Source organism: Pleurodeles waltl, chromosome 7 (assembly GCF_031143425.1).
Source record: "Pleurodeles waltl isolate 20211129_DDA chromosome 7, aPleWal1.hap1.20221129, whole genome shotgun sequence".
Taxonomy (NCBI): domain Eukaryota; kingdom Metazoa; phylum Chordata; class Amphibia; order Caudata; family Salamandridae; genus Pleurodeles; species Pleurodeles waltl.
The window spans coordinates 804,823,032-804,849,753 of record NC_090446.1 but is presented as its reverse complement, the minus strand read 5'-3'; the positions used below and the strand labels follow the sequence as shown (position 1 = coordinate 804,849,753).

Sequence of the window (26,722 nt, the reverse complement as noted above, 5' to 3'; positions counted from 1 at the left end):
GACGCATGCCAACCCAACCGGAAAAGGAACGACTCACGGTCTCAGTTGCGAGTGAGAAATCAATGCATCTCTGGCCTTTTTCAATCCACACTCGCCTGCGCAGCTTTGTTTTTGATGCTAACCAGGTACTTTGTGTAACAACATCATTCTCACTGTTTTCTAAGGATTAAGACTTATTCAAAATTCATATCTTGACGTGTGTTTGTTGGATTTTTGTTGTTCTGGTCTTGTTTGATTTAGGTAAATATTACCTTTTTTCTAAACTGGTGTGGTGTCCATTTTGTAGTGTTTCACTGTAGTACTCGGTGTGTTGGTACAAATACTTTACACATTGCCTCTGAAGTTAAGCCTGTCTGCTCGTGCCTAGCTACCAAGAGATTGAGTGGGGGTTAACTGAAGGTGATTCTCCTTTACCCTGACTAGAGTGATGATCCTTGCTTGGACAGTGGGAAACCTGACTGCCAACCAAAGACCCCATTTCTAACATGCACATGGAGCTTGCCTCTTATTCATTTTCCTTCATTAGTTTTCTCCATTCCAAATGTTCATTTCCTGTCCATTGCTCCCTGTCCCGAATGTCCTGGTGATTGACAGCTGGATTGCTAGCTCTTGTTGCAGTCAGTTTTGCTGTTGGCGACATGACCTCCTCTTCATTTCAAAGATGATCCTCTCTGCGGGTGTAATTTCTGTGTGAGTTCGTTTTCGCTCTTCCACTCTGCAGACAATGTGGAGCTTACATTCTCATTCCTCTCAGTGGTCATGTCGTAATATGGTATGAAGTAACACTTATTCCGGGTTGTTTGTTTGGCTCAGATTTTGGGATGACCATGGTATGGTTTCTTTCATTAACTCATAGAGGGCAGGGATGATCTCAGATCTATTTCCTTGAATTGGTGCTGTGTTTCAATAGCCAATCACCTGTGTTGAAGACTGAGTAATTGTGTATAGAAGAGGAAAACCCAATCACCCGTACCTGACCTGGGTCCAATACATAGTGCAAAACAAGATTGGTCTAGAGGTCGGGATACATTTTTATGCGTGTTTGCAAAGATAAGTAATTAATACTTTCTTTGTGGTTTAACTACTTTCCAATATTTATTGAAAACAATTTTGCAAGGCAGGAAGTGACTCGTAAGTAAATTCTTTCATGACATTGAATATCTTAGTACATCCATAAATTCATAAAACATTTACCATCACTTATTACACTTATTAGTTTTTTAGGACAACAACGGACATGCTGTAGCCTAGAAAGCAAATGAACTGTCGATTCGGGGTTGTCCCCAGACAAATTACTTTGGTAGAAACTAGTGGTTACAGCTAATAATGATGGTTGTAATCCACTAAGGTGCGATGATTGAGGGTTCGTGTATCGGCTACAAAGGGATACCTGTATGTTTATTTGAGGTATCTATCAGTGTGCAGTAGAATCTTTTGGGAATTGAATACAACTACAGAACTCAATCTCGCCACGTTGTGTGTCGACGCGTTTCGGCCTCTCTGTTCCAGGCCTCATCAGGACTATCAAGGGACAATGTGACCTCTTGACTTGGCTGATGCCTGTCTCATGGCCATCAGGTCTTTATGCGGCCTTAATTTGTGCCGGGTGCGGTAGAAGTCTTCGCCGGAATGTTAGACGGCTAACGTTACGTTAAGCCGCTAATTGTAGGGGGACCGTTCTGGATTATTTGTCATTTGGAACGCAAAAACATAAGCGGTCCTCTTAGGGGTACCCGGCTCGATGTCCGCTTGTTTACTCCCTCCGGTGTGGGCCGAGGCAGGCATGTCGAGTTAATCGCCACGTTGTTCAAGAAGTAATATGACTGAGTAATAAGCATGTCTCTGGACATCAGCATGTCATTTTGCTTCTAGGTCTCTAACACATATTTTGGTGAGTGACTTTTGCGTTTGCTCTTGGGTCAGAAAATGGTTCCACCTTGGTATTTTGGTCTGGTGGTCTTGACCTTCTTTAATCCTCTTTGTGTGCACTTCACCTTGGCCATTGAATCGAGTCAATTCTTCCATATCTTCCATATCTTCCAGCATATCCTTCCCAAACAATGCCAGAGTGATTCCGATTGGCATCCCTTTATGATGTGTAGTCAATTTGCTGCATTCGGAATTCCTGACCATCCAAACATTCTTGGGAAGAGGTCACCTATTTGTTCCCCTTTTCCTAGTGATGCCAGAATGAACTTGCATTGTTCATAGTCTACATTCTTCAATGGTAGATAGTTTGCATCTAGTGTGTGGCACACTGATGCATGTGTCTCTTATTGAGCTGGTGGTAGTTCCCAAATGACTTTTTGGGCTGCCTTTCCTGTGAGTTTCTTCATAATGGACAGGATTGCTTGTCTTCCTTTTCTCTGGAAGCCTCTATGAAATCATCAGAATTATTTTGGAACTCCCTCCATTTTGATCCCACTATCTTACCCTAGGAGAGGAGTAAATGGACCATGTTAGAAATGGGGTCCTTGGTTGGCAGTCAGGTTACCCCCTGTCCAAGCAAGGACCATCACTCTAGTCAGGGTAAAAGTGAATAACTCTCAGCTAACCTCTGCTTGCCTCCTTGGTAGCTTGGCACAAGATTTATGCTTAACTTCACAGTGCTAAGTGTAAAGTATTTGTACCAACACACACAGTAACTTAATGAAATCTCTACAAAATGACACAACACAGGTTTAGAAAAATAGAAAATATTTATCTAAACAAAACAAGACCAAAACGACAAAAATCCACAATACACAAGTCAAGGTATCACTGAGAATTCAAAAAGAGTCTTCATGTAATTTTAAACTCAACGCTAACGCTGTTAGTGTGAAAATGTACCTTGGGTGCGTCAAAAATAACCCAGCACGGGCAAGTGTGCGTCAAAAAGGGCTTGCGATGCGTCAAATGAGCGAGACCTTGCATCATTTCTTCTTTAGTCGGGTCGGCGTGCGTTGGTTCTTCTCTTCGCAGGAGAGCTATGCATTGATCCCGTCAGCACTCGGGGGTCCGGGCAGGCCTCGCGTTGTTTTTACATGACCAGCAATGTTTGCATAGAAAATCCAGCCTCACAATGATTCAAAAACCACGCAGCGAGGGTTGCGATCTCACCAGCCTCCATCAGTGATGCTGTGTGTCATTTCCCCAGCCCTGGGCATCGATCTTCGGGTCGCGTTGCAGGTCGCATCGATCTTTACCCCACACAGTGGTCTGTGCGTGGATTTCTCACTCTTGGGCTGCCAGCTTCTCTCCTCAGGTCCCAAGGAACTGAATGGGCACCCCTTGGCAGAGTGGGAGTCTCTCAAGGGGCTCCAGGTGCTGGCAGAGAGAAGTCTTTGCTGTCCCTGTGACTTCAAAGAACAGGAGCCAAGCCCTTGGAGATCTTCACAAGAAGGAAGGCAACACAAAGTCCAGTCTTTGTCCTCTAGCACAGGCAGAAGCAGCAACTGCAGGATAGCTCCACAAAGCACAGTCACAGGCAGGGCAGCTCTTGTTCCTCATCTCTTTAGCTTTTCTCCAGGCAGAGGTTCCTCTCAGTTTCCAGAAGTGTTCTAAAGTCTGTGGTTTTGGGTGCCCATCTTATACCCATTTTGCCCTTTGAAGTAGGCCTACTTCAAAGGAAAGTCTCTCTTGATTGTGAAATCCTGCCTTGCCCAGGCCAGGCCCAAGACACACACCAGCGGGTTGGAGACTACACTGTGTGAGGGCAGGCACAGCCCTTTCAGGTGTGAGTGACCACTCCTCTCCCTCTTCCCTCCTACCACAGATGACTCATCAGGAAATGCAGACTACACCCCAGCTCCCTTTGTGTCACTGTCTAGTGTGAGGTGCAACCAGACCAACTGTCAAACTGACCCAGACAGGGAATCCACAGACAGGCAGAGTCACAGAAATGGTTTAAGCAAGAAAATGCTCACTTTCTAAAAGTGCCATTTTCAAACACACAATCTCAAAATCAACTTTACTAAATGATGTATTTTTAAATTGTGAGCTCAGAGACCCCAAACTCCATATGTCTATCCGCTCCTAAAGGGAATCTACACTTTAATCATATTTAAAGATAGCCCCCATGTTAACCTATGAGAGGGACAGGCCTTTTCAACAGTGAAAAACTAATGTAGCAATATTTCACTGTTAGGACATATAAAACACATTACTATATGTCCTACCTTAACCATACACTGCACCCTGCCCTTGGGGCTACCTAGGGCCTACCTTAGGGGTGCCTTACATGTAAGAAAAGGGAAGGTTTAGGCCTGGCGAGTGGGTACACTTGCCAAGTCGAATTTACAGTTAAAAACTGCACACACAGACACTGCAGTGGCAGGTCTGAGGCATGATTACAGAGCTACTGATGTGGGTGGCACGACCAGTGCTGCAGGCCCACTAGCAGCTTTTAGTTTACAGGCCCTGGGCACCTCTAGTGCACTTTACTAGGGACTTACTAGTAAATCGAATATGCCAATCATGGATAAACCAATAACATGCACATTTTGTATAGGAGCACTCGCAGTTTAGCACTGGTTAGCAGTGGTAAAGTACCCAGAGTAACAAAAACAGCGAAAACAGAGTCCAGCACACATCAACAACCTGGGAAACAGAGGCAAAAAGTTAAGTTAAGGGAGACCTCGCCAAGGACTAACAATTCTAACACGTGTCCCCCCAGTTGAAAGTGGGGAGCAACTACCCAACCTCATGGGAGTCCTCATCACTACGGCGGAAGAACCTGGACAGACCATCAGCATTGGTGTGTTCTGTACCAGGACAGTGTTCCACCGTAAAGTCCATCACCTGTAGGGAAATGGACCACTTCAACAGTTTTGGATTCTCACCGCTCATCTGCATTAACCATCTGAGGGTCTGTGGTCGGTCTGAACCCGGAATTGAGTCCCAAACAAGTAGGGTCTTAGTTTCTTCAGCGTCCAGACCACAGCAAACGCTTCATGTTCTATGGCACTCCACCTACGTTCCCTGGGAAGTAAGCTCCTGCTAATGAAGGCTACGGGTTGATCTAGGCCCTCCTTATTAAGCTGTGAGAGTACGGCTCCAATACCATGCTCTGAGGCGTCTGTTTGCACAACAAACTCCTTGGAGATGCTGTGCACATGGCAGCCTTCAGGGCATCAAAGCGTTCTGGCAAGCCTCTGTCCAGATCACTTTCCTGGGTTGCTTCTTGGAAGTCAACTCAGTCCAGGGGGTAAAAATGGTACCATATCCCTTGACAAACCTCCTGTAGTATCCTGTGAGACCTAAGAAGGCTCTCACTTCAGTCTGAGTCTTGGGAGGCTCCCAAGTCAGAATGGTATCAATCTTTGGCTGTAGGGGTGCCACCTGCCCACTTCCCGCCTGGTGTCCCAAGTACACCACAGAATCCTGCCCTATTTGGCACTTGCTTGCCTTAATAGTGAGGCCTGCCTTCTGCAGGGCCTCTAACACTCTCCAGAGGTGTGGCAGGTGTTCCTCCCATGTGGGACTAAACACAGTAATGTCACCCAGGTAGGTGGCACTGAACTCATCCAGCCCAGCCAACACCTGGTTGACCAACCTCTGAAAGGTGTCAGGGGCATTCCTCATCTCAAATGGCATGACTTTAAATTGAAAGTGTCCATCTGGGGTAGAGAATGCTAACCTCTCCTTGGCCCCCTCAGTTAAGGCAATATCCCAGTACCCAGATGTTAAGTCAAATGTACTGAGGTACTTGGCAGCTCCCAACTGTTCAATGATCTCATCAGCTCAGGGGATGGGGTGTGCATCAGTCTTGCTGACTGCATTGAGCCCCTGGTAGTCCACACAGAACCTGAGTTCTGGAGTGGCACCAGGTGCAGCAGCTTTTGGGACCAATACCACTGGGCTGGCCCAACGACTGCTGGAATGCTCAATAAACCCTAGGGTTAACATTTTGGATACTTCATCCTTAATGCAAGCCCGGACCCTGGCAGTCACCCTGTAAACCTTTTGTTTAATGGGTGTACTGTCCCGAGTGTTCACATCATGTGTGCACAAGTGTGTGACTCGTGGGATCATGGAAAACAGTGAGGCAAACTGTCCCAACACGTGACAACAGTCACCCTGCTGTTCTTCAGTCAGGGAGGGGAGAGGATCATACCCTCCACAGACCCATCATTCTCTCCTGCAGACAGGAGGCCAGGAAGAGGCTCACTCTCCTCCTCCACCCCATCATCTGTCGCAAGGAGCATGGACAGTTCAGTTCGCTCAAAGTGCGGCTTTAGGCGGTTGACATGCAGGACCCTTAAAGGGTTCCTTGGAGACCACAAGTCCACCAGGTAGGTGATTTCACTCTTGCGCTCCACCACCTCCAATGGCCCAGTCCACTTGTCCTGGAGCGCCCTAGGCTCCACTGGTGCCATCACCCACACTTTTTGACCAGGTTGAAACTCGACCACAGTGGCATTCTGGGCATACCAACATTTCATGTCCTCCTGGCTTGCTTCCAGGTTCTCTTGTGCGAGACTCCTGAAGCAGGCAGTCTGATTTCTCAAAGCCAGTATATAACTGAATACATCCTGGGGGGGGTTACTAGGAGCTTTTTCCAAAGCCTCCTTGACCAGACTTAAAGGTCCCCTCACAGGGTGGCCATAGATGAGCTCAAAGGGACTAAACCCAAGTCCCTTTTGAGGCACCTCCCAGTAGGTGAACAGAAGGCATGGTAATAGGACGTCCCACTTCCGCCTCAAGGGCTCTGACAGGCCCATGATCATTTCTTTCATGGTGCGGTTGAATCTCTCAACCAGACCATTACTTTTGGGGTAGAAAGGGGTGGGGAACTTGTAGGTTACCCCTCACTCTTTCCACGGAGACTTCATATATGTGGATATGAAGTTGGTACCCCTATCAGATACTACTTCCTGGGGAACCCCATATGGGTAAAAAAAAAACATCAAAGCACAAACCACCACAGGGGAAGTGATTGATCTCAAAGGAATGGCTTCTGGGTACTGGGTGGCATGGACCACCAAGACCAGGATAAATCTGTTGCCCATGGCTGTCTTGGGATCCAGAGGCCCCACAATGTCAATCCCTACCTTTTCAAAGGAAGTACTGACAACAGGTAAAGGTTGGAGGAGAGCCTTACATTTCCCCCCACTATTGCCACTTGACTGACAAGTCTGGCAAGACCTACAATGTGCATCTGAGTGCCTGCACATTAGAGGCCAGTAAAAGTGGGTGACAAGCCTCTCAAAGGTTATGTCCTGCCCCAAATGTCCAGCTAAAGGCACATCATGAGCCGACCCCAGTAGAAAGGCCTTGAAGCACTGGGATACCACCAGCACACGGGCAGACCCAGGCTCAGGAACCCTAGGCTCACTATACAGGAGGTCATCCTCCCAATAGATCAGGTGTGAACCTGGCTCCTTGTCAGCCTCATAGTCTGCAGCCTGCTGCCGCAAAGCCTCCAGAGTAGGGCATGTCCTCTGTGCTGCACAGAATGCTTCCCTGGTGGCCCCCCTTCCTGCTGCCACTGCAAGAGCTCAGGGACCTCACCCAGTTCAGCCATCTGTTCCCCTGTAGTCTCTGTGGCGTCACCCTCGGGCTCTGCCTCCTCCTGGACCGTAGGAACTTCGGGGTCGGTTTCCCACACCGCCTTTCCTCCTCTTGGGGGGCCCCTGGGCACTGTTTCAGGCTCCAGGTGCTCTTGACCACCCTGACGGGCTGCCATTGACTAGGTGGATACGCATACCCACGCAGGCAGACCCAACATCTCCAAGTGAGACTTGTGTTCCACCTCCTTCCAATGGGAATTCTCCATGTCCTTACCTAGCAAACAATCAACAGGTATGGTTGGACTCACAGCTACCTTCAAGGAACCTGAGACCCACTCCATTCAAAGGGAACCTGCACCATTCTGCACAGGCGCTCTGAGTTGTCCACTGCAATTACTTGGTGAACTACCCGGGGATCAATCTGCTCTTCAGACACCAGCTGACTCCTCAATGTAGTCACGCTGGCTCCTGCGTCTCTCAGAGCCTCCACCCTCTGTCCATTGATGGTCACCCACTGCCTGTATTTCTTAGTGTTCTCAGTCACAAGGGTACTCTGGACCATCTCACTGTCGCCTAGTGAGACAAGGTCATCTCAGTTGGCTCCCACCAACCTGAAACCACCTCCTCCCCAAGCACTACACTACCCAAACCCTGGGACGGCGCACCAGTGGGTGCTGGTGTACTCTTGGGGCATTTGGAGTCCCCCCTCACATGACCCTCCTGGTCACATGCATAACACTTACGTGGGGGTCCCCCTGCCACTTGCTTCCCTTTGGAGAACCATGGTTTCTTATCACTGGGGAGTTGGGAATCCTCACCCTGGGAATCAGTTTGCGGCCCTTTAGTGAACTCCCCCTGTTTACCCTTAACCCCCCTTTCTTCTTAGAGGGACCCTGCCCACCCTTGTCGTGGTCTCCCCCATACCCCTTTTGGACCCTGGTGCTATCCCAGCCGTCCGCGCAAGCTTTCTGGGATCAGTCAGCTTGCTTTCAATCAGGTGCTGGCACAGCTCTGGAAACTGTACAAGTGTTCCCAATCAATCAGGTTGTAAAGCTCCTCATATGTAGTTACCTTACTGCCCTCTTCACCCAACCATCCAATGACCTGCAATAAGAATCAACACATTTCAACCATGTTTGGGATTCCTTCTTCTTGTAGGACTTAAACTTATCCTTGTACTGCTCAGGGGTGAGACCATATCGTGTGAGTAGGGCATCCTCCATGATAGTGAAGGTAAGATTCTGAGCATCCCCTAAGGCTGTCAATGCATCGTCCCCCTCCACCTCAAAGTGCTTCCACAGACCCACCCCCCAATGAGCTTCAGGGACCAGATTCATGTGGAGAGCGGACTCATACCCCTTGAACTACAAGTATTTATCATCCTCCCTCTTGTAATCCTTCACTAGGTCTTTTGGGATATGTACTCTTCTTGCAGGCTGCACTGTGCTGTTGCTGCCGCCATCTCTACTAGTCTGGCTCCTCTGATCTAACTCCTTTAAGCTAAGTTCATGAGCCAGTAGTATCTTCCTTTCCTCAATAGCCATCCTCTTGTCCTCCCTTTCCCTCTCCATCTTGACCCTGAGCTTCTCCAGCTCCAATTGGTACTCTCTCTCTGCCTGTCTGTCCTGTAACTCTTCAGGAGTCAGACCATTGGACGACACCCTGGTACCTGCCCTGGAAGCTCTCTCCTCGGACATAACAGGCCCACACACTATACCATTATGGATGGGTTGCACCTATTCCTCCTCCTCATCCTCCACTTTCTCCTCTGTGTGGCCCTCAGCTTCTTTGGCTGCCACCCAGTCCCTCAGCGCCTTTTGCAGCTCCTCCTTCCTTGGATGAGAGACCGGTGAGTCGTACTAGCATCCCTTTTAACGCCCGTGCACAGAAGCAGACCAAATGCCCATTTTCGGCAGAAACACACCATGTACAGTGTATACACTGACAAAGTATTTTTATGAGTTAGTGGTCGAGATGCAGGCAGCATAGTTTGGAAACATGCAATGGCACTCAATTCTTTCAAAGCTGCGCTTTTCCTGCACTAACTCATTACAGGATAACATTACGCTGTGCACCGTGTGGTTTAATTGAAAAAGTCTGCGTGTCCGCCTTTTGAAAGTACAAAATGACGACGGGACGAAATTGACCACGGGGAAATGGGCTTCAGAAGGGGTTCGTTTAATTGTAAATGTCGGAATTGTAAGTATGTCTCTTTTAGGCAGCCTGCAAAAGTAGGTGAGTACTCGAAATGTTTATTATTTGGAGTGTTTACATACCTTTTACAGGTACTTTTCACTATAGAAACATTGGGAAATGTGTTTATTTCAAGGTTAGAAGCAAATGAATGTACATGTTGCAGTACAACCCCTATTTAATGAAGGTGTTGTTGCAGGGCTCCTTTCATTAGAAGAAACAATCGTTTACATTCACAAAAGCACTTTTATGTCACATTTATGAAGACAGTAATTTCCACCTGACGAAAAATCTACATGAGAGGACATTAATGTTTTCCAGGAAATGGATGACTATGATAGATTTTCTAGATCCTTGGTGAATTCCAAAGAAGTCCGAATTCTGCATTAAATCTAGCAATGATTTTACTAGAGTAGATTTCCGACTTTTCACCCTATCATTTTCTGAATTTTGTGCCTTTGTCCTAAATATATATATTTGTGGTTATGCGTGAATAGACTGACTTTCTGCCAAATATTTAAGATGAAGATGCACTGTTTTCCCTGCTACCTGTTTCACTCTAAAGCTCATCATGTTTGAACACCATCGGTAGTCTTCCGGTGGTGGAAACTTGCTGGAGTCTTCCGGTGGTGGAAACTTGCTGGAGCAATATGCTTACTTTTAAGTTGCAAGAGCAGTGTGCTAACAGATTGTGAAGCTCCGCCACTGGTCGAACACTCAGTGCTTTCCTATTTGCTATTTGTAAATCCGATAAACTTCAGTCACATTATATATTTATAATCATTCCACCTTCTGTACCCCAAAGGTTGAAGCATACTTGTTTGCTAGACGTCGTTCTTCCAAATTAATTTGGCGTGGTCATAAATTTCTACCAAGTGTATTTTCACTCCAACTTTGTTCTCAAAAACTTTAATACCCTTTTAAGTCGAATTTCCTCCTTTCATCTAGTCGATTTCATACGAGTAGCTTCTAATTACATGACACTAACACATTTAAATGTAAAGAAAAAAACTGTGTCGCTCAGTGCAGTGTATCTTGCTCATGTATAATGTCACTAAATATCTCTAAATTTCAGGAAACTGATGTCTGTTTTGAAGACGTATTTGGATACTTCCAGTAGAGGGGAGCAGTGTGAACCAATATTAAGAACACTGAAGGCTTTGGAGTATGTGTTTAGGTTCATTGTACGATCAAGAACATTATTTTCACAGTAAGTGTTCTCAACATTTTTCGCATACAATTTGATTGGCTAGACTGTGTGGAATCGAAGTAATGGAGTTATTATAACAAAATACGACATTAAATTGATATGAAAATATATTTAGCTACTAAGAGATGGGTTGATATCTTATCTTCATACCACAAAATCCGTAGGTCAAAAGTATTTGAATACGGTAATGGAGTAATGAGGAGAAAAAGGGCCAAGACATCTGATTTATTTTGGAATTAGACGATGGATGAAAAGGAGGGAGGTAGGGGGGATAGAACAAATAGAAGACATTTAGATATGAAACTTGCAACAAAGAGTAGAAAAAAAGAGCAGAAGAGGGACAAGAACACATAGAAGAAATTGCATTTGAATTAAGGTGAAATTGTGGACTAAGTGGTCAGAATTAGGAATGTAATTGGCGAGACAGAGGAGGAAAAACAGGAGTGGCTACACATTTACCAATATCACCGAGAGTGCTGCTGTGTTACATCAATACCCCAGATACAAAAAGGCATTTTGACAACTGGGCATTACTCTCCCACTATCAACTAGGCCCTTTTGAGGCATTCTTTTGGAAACTGGCACCCCTCTGTTGCAATTTGTGTTGGGCTGTAGAGCAGCAGACTGCGTTGGTCTTAATTTAGCATCAGCTCTTACAGAGTATCTCTTATTCCAGAAGTGTGAAAACGCCTGTGCAATATGAAAACTAATTTATGAAGAACTTAAATTCATTAGGTTGGTGTGACGGGTAAGACATTGTAAGGAGAAAGACTGGACTTTTAATAAATGAGGGTTTCCTGCGCCTATTATGCCACACTTATGGTTAGGGTTGTTAAATGCTAACTATACTGAGTTTCTTCAGTTTTTTATTTCATTTTCTGTAATTTCAAAAAATGTCTTCTGGTTTCTAAGAAATATCTACGTAATTAGTTGTCACCAATTATGAACCTCTTAGCACCATTTCAATAGTGCACTGTTACACCAATAGAAGTTGACAACCTAGCAAGAATTTATGTTAACGCATCAATGTTTTTTCCTTGTACTAGCAACGAGTATTTGTGCGATATTTATATATGTAATTTTTGTAAAGTAACCGTCAGACGATTAAACACACATTGCTACAATGTAAAGGTTAAATTCGAGCTCATTACAGCAGTGCGGTATTATTGTCTTTTAAATACACAGTTTATTACCTCAAAGACTGTAACGGTAATCGTTATCTGCTCAATAGGCATTTTACTTTACGGCACAGATGTGTAACCCTCTGAATCCTGGTTTTGTTAAATAGCTTTTGTTATATCAAATACACATCAAACAATGCTGTACCGTTTAACCAAATATGCCGATGCACAGAGCACAGTAAACCATTTATTACCGTTGTTGAGGAAAGGCGTCAGTACTCATTGGAGGCTTCACCCTTCTGAGTCATGGCACCCCTCGACACTCAACAACAGTAATAAATAGCAAATTACACTCTGCATGTCTGTATTTGTTGCATATTTTCTAGAAACATGAATGCGTTTCCTTTTTGGCACCCATGTGAATGCATCTTATTTTCGTATTTTAGTGCCGTAATATAATCTGGGAAAGTGTTCACATTTCATAGACTTAATCTGTCTCTGTATATAATATGTACAGTAACAGTGACATAATGTTGAATAAGAAGTATAAGTTTGCTTTGAAAGGTATTCACATTAAAGAAGTATTAGTTCCATATGAGGTTGATCCGGAAATAGAACACGATTATTTCTTGGCAGGGGTAACCTTGAATTCAAAGTGATTGGTGTCTAGAGGAGAGTTGTAATTAGCAGAGGCTTCGTTTTAATTACCTTTTCGAAATTAAATTGGTTTATTGTAAGTTAGTATTGATGATAACAGAGGTCTGTGAGTTTTTATAGAAAGAAGGGGAGACGTCAGAGAAAAGAAAGAAAAGAGCAAGTATGTATTGTAAATTGTAAAGGTAGTGGGGCTGAGATCGTAAAGTTGCTTTCCCTAACATTTTGGAAACTAAAATGTTTCTGAGATTCTGCCTTAAGGCCACTGGTTTATACCTGAGATGATAGAGCTGAGGGCATAGGGAGAACAAACACAGTCTGATTTCCTTAAGACGGAAGGCCTCGATGTGCATGGGGACTAATTAAAGAATCTGCTCTGTGGCCCGTAAGCTGGGATGGAGTGTGACTTGCATATTGACACCCCTCACACCTTCTTCTGCGAGTCAGGCGTGGGATGGTATTGAGTCTTGATTTGCTTTTCTTATGGTTGGTCTTAGAAATGGACTTGCACAAGAATTTCAAGCAAAAAAAGGAGTTGTGGGAACAGCCCCTTGATAGGACCGGGATTGTGACTTAGAACAAGATGTTTGTGAAGTCTGTTATTATTTCTTCTCTTCAGCTACATGTCACTGTGTCTCTAAGTCTCAAATCTTCTTCAGGTGCATTTATCACACAACTTAGTCATGTCCCAAGTTGAGGCACCGAAGACATACACTGAATGTGCCTGTGACTGATATCTGCTTCCTGTAGTCGCAGCACGCCCTGAATCATTTAAGTGAAGACATTGTTTGTTAGTATATTGTGGAAAAAAAATTGAATTATCAGAAACTGATAAAGGTGGTAGAGGAGTCTTTGGATACACATTGGAAGGCATGGAAAGAAAGGAAAGGGCGTTAGTAGAGAGGGTTGGGGTTTATTTGCAGCTGCGCTCTGTCTTCTCTAGGGAGGTATGGAGTCAGTTTGAAACCACACAGTCCAACATATCAGCATTGGGGATCACTGTTATAAAATTCTCCAGATCCAGCCTGGCATGTGGGATATAGTCTAAGCTGAGGAATCTGTGGTTAGAGGTATCTATCAAAAGTAAGACTATGCAATAGTAGGTGTCTTCCATTATGCATCAACCTTACTTACCTCCTAATGTGTCTTTGAGATACAGATGTGTTTAGGGAGGTACTGTGAAAATATGACAATTTTTCCCAGGGTCATGGTGAGAAATCACTTTTCCTGAACTCAGATGACAGGTCAGCATCCACTATCATGCTTGGTTTCTCTTCTGGTTGGTAGAGCCTTTGGATGGTCAACAAATGAGAAGATGTGATCACGAAACAACATCTCCATTGACTGTGTAACTTTTAATTACAGTGTTACAGAATCTTTATTTTCTTAAGTCTATCCAGCCTTATCATTTGATTTAATTTGTTTCCCATAAGAGTGTTTGGGGTTTATTTTACTGTTGTTGCCTTAATTGAATTTGTATTACCTATGAGAGTGCCACCTAAATTTCTGGAGTAGCTTGAACTGTAGGTTTGGCTTCATTAATTGAAAACATTGCCAGATACTGATATTAAGGTCTGAATTGCCTAAACATCTGGGCTAATCATTACTAAACTCTCACCTAAAATACACCATAATCAGTAATTAGCTTCTTCTATGTTTACGCTTCCATTTGGGTCCTCTGGACACTGTCCGAATCCTTATTAACTGTAGTTCTTCATTGCAGTGTAGATAGATTTCCAGTTTGTAATGCTCCCCTGCTTTACTCTTGTTTCATCAAAGGAAACATTAGATAACAATCATCAGGATATATATTGACGTCAACGTGCACATTTAATGGCGCTCTCATATCAAATGGATAAGAGCCCTCATATTTATTCCTTTATCATCTAAATGTCAGAATTGAAGTAAATGTAATTTGAACTAATATTTGACATGTTTTTGGGCATATGTAGTCATGACAGGCAAGAAATGTAACTTTTTCTACCTCGGAGAGAGCGTGTGTTGATTCAATAGATTCATGCTTCACGGTGGATGGTAAATATCAGTAAACAAAACGTAAATACATCAGTAGCATAATGAAACTTAATGGGGCTCCTGCAAAGCGCCTGTAAAGGGGGGGGGGGCACTCCCCGTGAACATAGTTTGGGGCCTGATGTCTATGCACAGTGTACTGCGCACTGTGCCGAGAGGGACTTCATGTTAAAGAACTTCACTGGTAAAACGACCACGGCAGTGAATTTTATTTAAACTACATTTTTAATGGAAATGTATAGCGGAAACGTTGTGGTGGCTATATGTTTTTTCTTTGTTTTAGAACTCATTCTTGCAAATAGGACATTAAAAAAAGAAATTAACCATCTCGCATTCATGCAAAGGGCCGACATTTCCAATTTTTATGTTTGCTAACTGAATCGTGGCTATTGCCTACCAACAAAATATTTTGGTACATGTCACATTTTCATTTCATCTTTTATAGAAACTCTACAATTTCGGTACACTTTACCCTTTTTCTGTTTTACTTGCAAAGTTCTGCTTGTCATACTTACATGGAATCACATTTCTCGACTCTTTTCATCCAAGAACATTACCTTTGGTCAAGTTCCTGTATTTTAACCTGTGCAGAAACTATACTCTTATTGCTGTCATTCTTTGAAAAAAAAAAAAAAATGGGCTTTTAAAGGCAATCAAACGGACTCAATGCAACACTTGTCTTTTGAAAATTCCACTTAACATATTTTAGAACAAGCAGAGTTAAGTACCGAACAGCAATCCACAAAATGTTGTTTCGCCATAGTCTGCATATAATTTATTCTTTAGAAAATGTTTATTGTTCTGGTTTGGCTTGGTTTATAGAGCATTTGCACAAAGAAACATAATGCCTATATCACCTTTGTGTGTTGCTGTCCTGATCGGAAAGCTTTACAGCCAAGTGCATGATCTTGGCAAAGTAACTTCACAATTCATCGAAGCAGACATTTGTTTATAGCGTTAGCCAAAGGCACATCCCTAAAAGACAATCTGCGATTGAGTAACTCTTCGTTGAAACACACAATCGTCTCTTTTGTTGTCCAGGGTAGCTATTTTGTTTTATTGCATGTAATTCTGCAGTCTTAGTTTAGCTCAGAATTATTGCCACAGCTGGTGGGGTGGAACAGAAAATATAGCATGCACACAGTCGTATTCTGTGTGGTTGTTCTGAGCAAACTCGCTGATGCTGTTTATTTTTAAATCAAGAATCAATTTGTACTTTAGTTTTCTCTCTGTGTCATATGATGAGCGCGTGAGAGTGAACATTGGTGAAGTTGAAACTATTTCAAGTAACATCTATAAGGGAGGAATACTAACGACATTTGTTGCTTGTATGGGCACGGAAGATTGTAATAAACTCAACCTATGAGTATTATTTAAAAAATAGTATGTCATACATAATCTTGGCAAACTTTGTTATTTAATGGTTTAATAATAATCAATGCAAGTCTGGCATAACCATTACTGTTGCAAAATAATGGATTATGCCAATTTAGTACTCCAGGAGTTTTGCTTTTGGATCACCTGGTTTTATACTTTTTAGTGTGGGTCTTACTACATGTGTCTCACACATAGTAGTCACTCGGTAAACTGACTGTGAGTGTTTACCAGTCATGTCTGCCTTTTAAGATAAGGCAGCTGCGATGCAGTTAGGGTGAGGGGCAGTTGACTGGTTACACATTAACATGTAGCAATACACATGTGTGCAGTGTGTATGAGCATGGCGCAGGGGGGACTCTACAGGGTTATGTATTGACCTGGAGTAAGCCTTATAATATTAGGGAACACTCAGGAGGAAAGTCAGTATGAGTTACTGTTTTATCTGCAGTGACACTTTGTTAAACTCATAGAAGGAAATCTGCCTGTGTGTGCAGTTTGGCTTCCCTTATGCCCTCAAAGTCCTGTGATGTATGAAGCTGGGGTAAAACGTGTGCAACCAGTTGAGGTCCCAAGATCATACATACACATTTTATGGGTTATCAAGATTTTTTTTTATATTTCCCTGGCTCAGCTCAGGATCATTGCCAATGTCTTTTGTCACCCTGCTGGGCCAAGTAATTACTTTCCTTCACACACAAAAGGATTAGTTAATAGTGCTTCCCTCAGCTCCTGCGGAATAAAGGGATGGGTAAGAGAATCTGCATCTGTTAATGAGCTGTCATACTGTACCAGCGCTGGGTTCAGCCGATGCACACTGAATAGAGGAGGGAGCCCAGACAACTAGGGCCAGCACAGGAGGTTGTCTCTCTTTGAAGTTTTGGTGGGAAAGTCCTTGCAGTGATGTCAGCAGTGGGCAGAGCTGAGGCTTCTAGAGGAGATGTGATCTGTGAGTACTGGATAGTACCATCTTGAACTGTCCCAGCATGCTGTGGAGTAGGGTAGGGACAGGGGTGGAGAGGTAATGTGGCACCCAAGGATTGGCTGGTAGTGCTTGGCTTGTCGAATATTCCATCCTCTTTTAAAAACTCTTGCACGAGTGAGAGAGAAACTTTTGCTGTTGGACTCGTGACACTGGGACTGTGATGGTTGCAGCAGCCTTGGATGACTGGAAGGAGAAAACCCCTAATGCCCTAAAGGAGGATTGCTGGGTCTTCTTCTGGTCGTTAGCACTCACCACCAGGAGTAAAATCGCCCAGGATCATCCACATTGGCCCCATGGGGCCTGAGTTATGGCCTTTACAAGTATGAAAGCTTTGACCCTTTGCCGCCCCCCTCATCGTGGGTCGGCTCAAAGAGTATTCTATCATTTCTACCCAAGGAGAGGGAGCTCATGGGGCCCCCTCTGCAGGCTCCTTCCTGCCCTCGAGGGGCCTCATCACCCTGGGGGCCTTTGTAAGAGGACCGGGGGAGCTCCTCCATTCCACCCAAAAAATAAGAAAAGTGTCCCGGTACCACATCTCTGGGCTCCCAACATCAGCAGCTAAGAAGGAGCGCCATATGGCCGGGGAGACTGCCTTGGCAGCCAGGTGTGGAATATCCTAGATACCCGCATCAAAGGAGATCATCCCGGATGCCAGGGTGGGATTCGGCACCTCCAATGGTATAAAAATGAAAGGAAACAAAAGATAAATATAGAAATCACGCAGCAACAAGAAAGAAAGTGGCAGGGCAGAAATAGATATTTACTGCTCACCCCAAGGGAGCTCCCATTAATGCCCTGTGATGCTTATTTTTTTACTCAAAATGGTGCTTTGTGGTGGCCTCGAAACAGGTAGGTGCACCACAGACAATGTTGGCACAGAAGAACCTCACCCCCCCCAACAACTTTACTGATCCTACATTTCTGGGGTCACAGAAATTATGACCCTTCTGAATGTCCACCATTGTTTTCAACACTTCCAAGGCTGGAGCTTTTGCTCTACAGCTGGGAGTGTGGTGCCCTTTTGGGGCTAGTTCAATGCTGCATTTTATATGGTGTGAATATTTTTTTGTATTAAGACACAGATACATGTTAGAGTATTTCCAATGCTTTATTAACCCTTTGTGCTCAAAGTGGTCTTTGATCAATGTTAAAGTGTTTTATTGATAATATTTTATTGATAATAATATTTGTACTTGCATATGATTCATTACTATAGTGAAATGTTGATGATTTTTAACATGTGGCTGTTTTTCCTATTTACTGGTGGACTTTTGATTAAGCAGATATAATCTTATATATTCTGATGACCATTTGACAAAGCCAATAGGCCTGTTTTATTTAATGCGCCCCCCTTTTTTTAATTGTGATGTGCTGTTTAGTATAGGTGGAAGGGGTCACATGTAATTTAATACGTAGTATTAAGTATTGTTTGTAATAAATGTATTTTTCCTTTTTCTAAAGAAAAAACACTGACAGGACATCTCCTCTGAGTAGGCCTTGGACTGCTCTGCTTCGCTACCCTAAGAGAGTCAAGCGCTGCAGAGGGGAGCTTAGTTCCCCGTAAGGGCAAATTGTGGACCTATTACTTGCACGGGCCTGCCTGCTAAAAATATTGCATCATTACTAACCACTGATTGAGCAAACCTTTCCTGTGAGTGTGATTGGATATGCATCAGTGTTGAAAGTGGCACTTTCTGCAGGGTCACTTACAGTCTTTTTGCCTTTCCCCTCCCCTCATGCTGAATTAATTTTATTGGCTTTAGGACTTTAGACGCTTTAGCAATGCTAACCAGTGCTAAAGTGCATGTGCTCTTTCCCTAAAACATAGTTACATTGGCTTATCCACAATTGGCATAAGTAATTTACTTAGAAGTCCCTAGTAAAGTGCACTAGATGTGCCCCGGGCCTATAAATTAAGCGGTACTAGTGGGCCTGCAGCACTGATTGTGCCACCCACTTAAGTATCCCTTTAAACATGTCTCAGGCCTGCCACTGCAGAGTCTGTATGTGCAGTTTCACTGCCATGTTGACTTGGCATTGCTTAACCAATTGTCAAGCCTTAAACTCCCCTTTTATTACACATAAGACACCCCTACGGTAGGCCCTAGGTAGCCCATAGGGCAGGGTGTTATGTAAGTTGAAATCAGGACAAATACCTTTTATTTTTACATATTGTGGTAGTGAAAAACTCCCAAATTAGTTTTTTCACTACTGTGAGACCTAGGCCTCCTATAGGATAACATTGGGTATTGCTTAATACATATATTAAGTGTAATTCCTCATTGGAAGGAGTTAGGGCTGTCATGTTTAGTACCTATGGAATTGTAATAATAAATCCTCTTTAGTGGTAACGTAGAATTTATCATTACAATTTTTAAAATGCCACTCTAGAAAGTTGCCATTTTTCTGCTCTTATCCCTGTGTGCCTGCGGTCTGTGTCCAATGCACATCTGGGTTGGGAGATAGCTGGACTTTGTGCATTCCCCCTAGACAGCTACACATAATCTGAGATTAGATGTGACTTGGTGGGCCTTAATGGGCCATTAACTAACTTGATGCTGGGGCGAAGCTTAGCAGTGCATCACCTACACCTCAATAGGCTTGCCCTGTCTATCCACAATAGGGCTTAACAACCCTGCATTGTCACTCCAGCTAGCTTGGATCCAGGACAGAGGAGGCATGGCATCTGTGCACTTCAAAGGCATGCCTCTAGAAGCTTCCCCCACCTTTCAGAACCAGGGCACCCAAAGGATAAACACCGGACTTCAGACATCACCTCTTCATTACATGTTTTGACCTGCGGATAGTCTACCAGGTAGATGTACTACTGTGCTGCTGAAAGGACTGCATCTCTGCTGCACTGCTACTTTGCTGACCTGTGTCTGCTGCCCTCCTGCCTGGGAGTGAGAAGGACTGGACCTGCATCTCTACAACCCAGAGTGACTCCAAGTGCCAGCTGACTGGCTTCCTGTTTTCTGAAGTCTCAGGGGCACAAAATACTTCCAATCAACCAGCTACTGCTCCTGGACGCTGCCATCTGTGTCTATGCCCTGGCAAGTGGTATCACCCTGTAGGAGGCTGGCCTGGTTTGTAGTGGGTACCAAAGGTACTTACAGCTTATACCAGGTCCAGTTATCCCTTATTAGTGAAATGTAGTGAGTGTCTAGAAACCAGGCTGTATAGAGGTAGCTGTAGGCAGAGCAACCAAGACTGAACTAGGAGACATGCAAAGCTCTTGCAATACCACTCTAGTCACACAGTACTCACACACATGAAAGACAATACTTAGGGGGTTATTCTAACTTTGGAGGAGTGTTAATCCGTCCCAAAAGTGACGGTAAAGTGACGGATATACCACCAGCCATATTACGAGTTCCATAGGATATAATGGACTCGTAATACGGCTGGTGGTAAATCCGTCACTTTTCCGTCACTTTTGGGACGGATTAACACCTCCTCCAAAGTTAGAATAACCCCCTTAGTGTTAACAAAAATAAAAGTACTTTATTTTAGTGACACAAGGCCAAAAATACTTTGGAGACTATACTCCCTTAGGAGTTAAGTAAATTACACAATATATACACTAGTAACTAAAAACATGTAAGTAAACAGTCAGAAAATAGTGCAAATAGTGAAAATCACAATAGGTTGCAATGGGGCTAAGCGGAACACAAACCATATAGTAAAATAGTGGAATGAGAAACACGGTTTCCCACCTAGGCAAGTGTAATGTGTAGTGGGGCGTTGGGAGTGTAAGAGAACACCAAAGGTAAGTAAAATACCCCACCCCAGAGCCCATTAAAGCAGGAGTAAAACACAGCAAGTTTCTTAAAACACACAAGAAGTTGTGATAGAAGACAGTGCAAAAACCAGAAGCGACTGCAAGACACCAGCAATGGATTCCTGGACCGGAAGACCTGTGGAAGAAGGGGACCAAGTCCAAGAAGCACTGAAGAGTCCAGGGAGAACAGGAACCCCTGCTAACCCGGATGAAGGTGCAAAAGGAGAACCACTGGTGAGAAGACAAAGTCAGTATTGCACCAAAGAAGATAGATGCAGGTTCCTGGTTGGTGCAGAAGATGTCCCACGCTGGATGGATTAATGCAGTCTGCTTTTCATCACTGGATTCTGCAAACAAGCCTTGGTAAATGCAAAGCTCCCGGTTCACGGAAAATGGCTCTGCCCGGGCCCTGAAAGGACCAGGTCGACTCTACCCAAGAGGGGGAGACAGAGAGTTTTCTCAGCAACTCAGAGAGCCCTCAGAAGACCAGGCAGCGCATACAGGAGTCGTAGAGCACGTGGACAAAGAAGGTGCAAATGGAGGCCTATGGAGCATGACACAAAGGATTCCTACGCTGCCGGAGAACCAGTTAGGTAGTTGTGCGTCACAGGATGGAGTGCTTGAGGTCTAAGCTGTGCTGTGCACAAAGAACTTCTTGGAAGGTTGCACACAAGCCTTGGCAACTGAAAGTCACTTGTTGCACGGGGATACTGTCTTGCGTGGGGAGGCAAGCTCTTACTTCCACCAAAATTGGACAGCTGGACATTGGGACTGTCGGGTCACTTTAGTCCATCACCGGTGTCACTGGATCCACGCCTGTCATCGGGAGAGGGGACCCATGCCACCATCCTCAGGAGATTCCTTTAGTACTTCTGGTGCAGGCTGAAGACAGGCAATCCTGGGAGAATGCACAACCTGGAAACTGTTGCAGTTGCTGGCAGGAGCTGTAGATACAATGTTGCAGAAGTCGTCTTAGCTTCTTTGTAGCAGTTTTGTAGAGTTCCTGGAGCAGTCAGCGGTTGATCCGTCAGTAAAGGATGCAGAGGATTCCTGCTGGAGACTTGCAATCCGAATCTGAAGAAACACCCAGAGGAGAGACCCTAAATAGCCCTGAGAGGGGGATTTGTCACCTAACAAGGTAAGCACCTATCAGGAGGGGTCTCTGATGTCACCTGCTGGCCCTGGCCACTCAGATTCTCCCAGAGTTCCCCGACCATCCTGAAAACAAGATGGCCGAACCCAAGGACACTCTGGAGGAGCTCTGGGCACCACCCTGGGGTGATGATGGATAGGGGAGTGGTCACTCCCCTTTTCTTTGTCCAGTTTCACGCTAGAGCAGGGCCTGGGGGTCCCTGAACCGGTGTAGACTGGATTATGCAAGGATTATCCGTGCCCTTCAAATCATTTCCAGAGGCTCTGGGAGGATACCCCCCCATGCCTGTAACACCTATTAACAAAGGGAGAGGGTGTAACACCCCTCTCCTAAAGGAAATACATTGTTCTGCCTTCCTGGGATTGAGCTGCTCAAGCCTCAGGAGGGCAGAAGCCTGCATGTGAGGTGGCAGCAGCTCGGGCTGCAGTGGAAACCTGAGAAGGCTGATATGGCAGTACTGAGTGGCCATAGTGGAGCCCCCAGGGTGCATGGAATTGTAAAAACAATACTGGAATTAGTATTGGGGTACAATTCCCAATTGTTAGACACCGTACATGGCCCTATTCGGAGTTACCATTGTGAAGCTGTAGATAGGTATTGACCTATGTGCAGTGCACACTTAAAATGGTGTCCCCACACTCACGAAGTCCAGGATAATGGGCCTGAATGACGTGGGGGCACCTCTGCTAGTGCAGGGGTGCCCTTACATACAGGTACTTTGCACCCAGCCTTCAGGGTCTGAAGGCCTGACATATAGGTGACTTATAAGTGACCTGGTTTAGTGAAAATGGCTGTGAAATAGTGCATACTAGGGACTTTTAAGGGGGGTCCAGTATGCCAATTTGGAGTGAAATACTGAGTCACTAGTATGTAGTGACAAATTTAGAAACAGAGAGAGCATGAGCACTGGAGTTCTGATTAGCAGGACTCCAGTGACAATTTAGAAAACAGTGAAACACACTGAGAAGCAGACAATAAACCATAAGCACTGGGGTCGTGACTAGCAGGATCCCAGTGACACAGTCAAAACACACTGACATCAGGCAGAAATTGAGGGTAACATGCCAAAAAGAGGGTACTTTCCTACACACCCTAGTCCTGGACCCTTGGAAGTAGGCGTAAGGTGCTCTGCCCTCTCTTGTCCTCACCTAAACCCAGCAAAGCATCGCCATACAGACCTCGCTCCAGGATTTAAGGTACTGTGTTCAGCGGGCATAAGTGGGACCCTGTATACGGCCTGTGCTCTTTTGTGGTCAGCCTGAACTCTTGGCTTTGTCCCAGTCTGGTGTTACCAGATAAATACAGTTGGTAGTTTGCGCTTTTATGCGCTCTTTTCACCTACATTTTTAAAACTGCATATCTCAGGATCTATTCATTGGATTGTTGTTGTTTTGGACTTGTTTTACTCAGATACATATTATCTATTTTTCCAAACTGGTATGAAGTATTTTTGTGGTGTTTTCACTGTGATACTGTAATTGAAGTGTTGCACAAATACTTTACACATTGCCTCTTACGTTAAGCCTGACTGTTCTGTGCTACCACAAGATGAGCACAGGTTAATTTAGGGTGTGTACCTGACTTACCCTGACTAGGAATTTTGGGCCAGATGTAGCAAAATAAAAAATTGCGACTCGCATTTTGCGAGTTGATGCGACTCGCAAAATGCGAGTCGCAATATGTAATGCAAGGAAAAAAAAGTTCCGAAATTGCGAGTGGCACCCGGACTCGCAACACAGTGTGCGAGTCCGCAGATTGCGAGGTCGCTTTTTGCGAGTGTGCAAAAAACGAACTCGCAATTAGCGAGTAGGTGTCGCAAATTGCGATTACCTTGAAAATTGCTTACAGGTGCAGCAGAACACTCCAGAAACCACACCAGAACACTCTGGAAACACTTCCTGGCACATGATGATGACATCACAGCCAGGAAGTTTACAAATACACCTGGGAGGAGGGAGGACCACACCCTTTTATAACTGCTGAATTTCACACAGGACAAACAGCAGCTGCCATGGAGGGAAACCCAAGAAAGAGGAAGCTCAAATTTTCTGAGAGGGAGCTGGAGGTGCTGACAGAGGAATGCTGTCAGCACTATGATGACTTGTTTGGGAGAGCAGCCCACAATGTTCCTGAGGCCACAAAAAAACAACTCTGGCAGGACATTCAGGACAAGATCAATTCCCTGGGGGTGAGCCATAGGACCATCGAGGACATCAAGAAGAGGTGGTATGACCTCCGCTCCCGGACCAAGGAGAGGGTGGCTGAAAGGCTCCGGGAGATGAGAGGCACAGGAGGGGGACCATCGTCTGTGCCACCACCCACACCCCTGGAAGAAAGGGTGGAAGAAACATTGGAGCAGGAGGCAGTGTCTGGATTTGGGGACCTGGACACCTCAGAGCCCAGCACATCAATCGGTGAGTACCATGTGATATGCCTGTACCCCTATCAATGCCATACCCCCACCCACCATGTACACAGGGGCATGCACAACCAAAATAGCTCCATTTCAGGGTAGCAAATGCCAGAATGATGCATTATGGGAAATGTAGTCAAGTTCATAGGCAAATGTTTATTAGGAAGTGTGCAATAGATAGTAGACACTGACAGTCTGTTCCCCATGTCCCACAGGTCTCCAGCAAGACACCACCAACATCCCAAGCACCCAGGCCCATGAGGACACCCCAGGACCCGCCAGCACCCCCACCTGCACAGTCAGCAGCATCCCTGCAGTAGCCACACCTGCTGCAACAATTCCGCAAGAGGCTGCCCCAGCAACAGGCAAGGAGGAGACAGGTGGAAGCACGGGGCAGCCACCACTGCGCAGGCGTCGCAGGTCAATACCATGTGGGCTGCAGTCTGCATCCGGGCTACTTCCTCCAACCACCAGTGAGGCACATCTGCTGCGTGGTCAGCGCCTGCAGAATAGAATTTTGGGCAGAATTAGTGGTGTGCTGTACCGCTTTGTGCGAAACAACCATGCCAGCATGCAGCACCTCAACACACGGATGAACATGATCTGCCCTTGCCATGAGGGAACTGGCGGGAGGACTACTGGCCCAGGCAGAGGGTGGGCGGCGCAGAGATCGGCAGATTATGCACAGACTGGACAGGATGGCCACATCCATCGGCAGGCTCGCCATGAATACCACAGGCCTGTCGAGGAGGACAGTTGGGCTGCAAGTGGAGATGGGCCATTTCGCTGGGGATGTGGCTAGGGGCCTGGGACGTCTCACCCACATTATCGAACTGATGGAGACACGGGAAATGTCGAGGGCCACAGGGGAAACACCCCAGGACAGTGAGGAGGGCTCAACAGTGAGCAGTGTCTCTGCCACTGACAGCAGGGTGCTCAGGAGTGGTAGGCAGAGCACCACGGAAGCAGCAGGGACCAGCCTGGCTGGCAGGAGGGGCAGAAGATCTTAGAGATCACCCTGGACCATTAAATGTGGCACATGACGTTAATGTGCCACATGACTGGTTGGCATTTTCCTGCCCATGGACAATCTATACTTGTAAATAGTTTCTTTAATACACTAATTAAACAGTTATTTTTGTTCCACTTAACAAATGGAGTTTTTGGTTAATAGGTGAGTATGGTGGGAGTTGACACGTACCGTCCAAAATATTGTGTTGCAATGTGGTCCCGTCTCAGTCTGCCTTGATTAGCTATACTCCGATCCCCATGATGTCGATGTGGTTGTTCTTGCTCTTCATCATCAGGATCTGGGTCTGCAGGGGTGAGAGGTAGCCCACGTCGGGTGGCTATGTTGTGGAGGATGGCGCATGCGACCACAATTTTGAATGCGGTAATGGGGGTGTATTGGAGGGCACCTCCACTGCGGTGGAGGCATCCGAATCTTGCCTTCAGGAGTCCGAAGGTGCGCTCGATGAGGTTCCTGGTCCTCTTATGTGCATTGTTGTATTGCCTCTCTGAATCATTGCTGGGTGTTAAAAACGGAGTCATGATCCAAGGCCTGAGAGCATATGCACTGTCACCTGTTGGGCACAAAAGTACACGGTTAGGAAGTCCAGATTGTCGTGCACAGTGACCTGTGTGTATGTCTGCAAGTGTCTGTGGCTCTACCTAGGAGGTAACCGTCTCCGAATTCCCCACGTTCCAGGCGTTGATGTATCCCACTATGCCTAAAAATGTATGAGTCATGGGTACTGCCTGGAAACTTAGCTACAATGTCGGTGATGACATAATGGGCGTCACAAACAACCTGAATATTGAGTGAGTGGGTACACTTTCTGTTGCGGAAAATGTGTTCCAGATTTGCAGGGGGGCATATTTGAATGTGTGTCCCATCTACACACCCCATGACATGGGGAAAGTGGGCAATGCGGTAAAAGTCCAGCTTGGTGCTGTTCATTTCTGCCTCATTCTTTGGTAAGTATATGAAGTGAGACATGTGCGTGACTAAGGCATCTAGGAAGGCCCTGAGGAACCTTGACACTGCACTTTGGGATACCCCACCTGCCACAGCAATGACCCCCTGATAGCTCCCTGAGGCCAAGAGGTGCAGTGAGCATAGCACTTGCACATGCGTAGGGATGGCGCAGCCACGCAGAGTCTGGTGTTCTAGCTGTGGTTTGAGTAAATCTATTAATTCTAGTATGGCTGCGCTGCTAAGGCGGTATTTGTCATAGATCTCTTCCTCAGTTTGCTGAAAAAGAGTCTGCCTTGTTCTATATATCTTTCTCCTGTCTGTGGCCCCTCCTCCTCCTCT

The 26,722-nt window shown here is 45.4% G+C and overlaps 1 protein-coding gene across 1 annotated transcript in view; it reads left to right on the top strand.

Moving 5' to 3' along the window:
• DOCK2 (dedicator of cytokinesis 2) overlaps positions 1-26,722 on the top strand; it is a 2,133,690-nt gene that overhangs the window by 637,838 nt on the left and 1,469,130 nt on the right. The window contains exon 22 of the mRNA XM_069199340.1: positions 10,759-10,893. Within this exon, the coding sequence (XP_069055441.1) occupies positions 10,759-10,893 (135 nt within the window). The remainder of the gene's footprint in view (positions 1-10,758; positions 10,894-26,722) is intronic.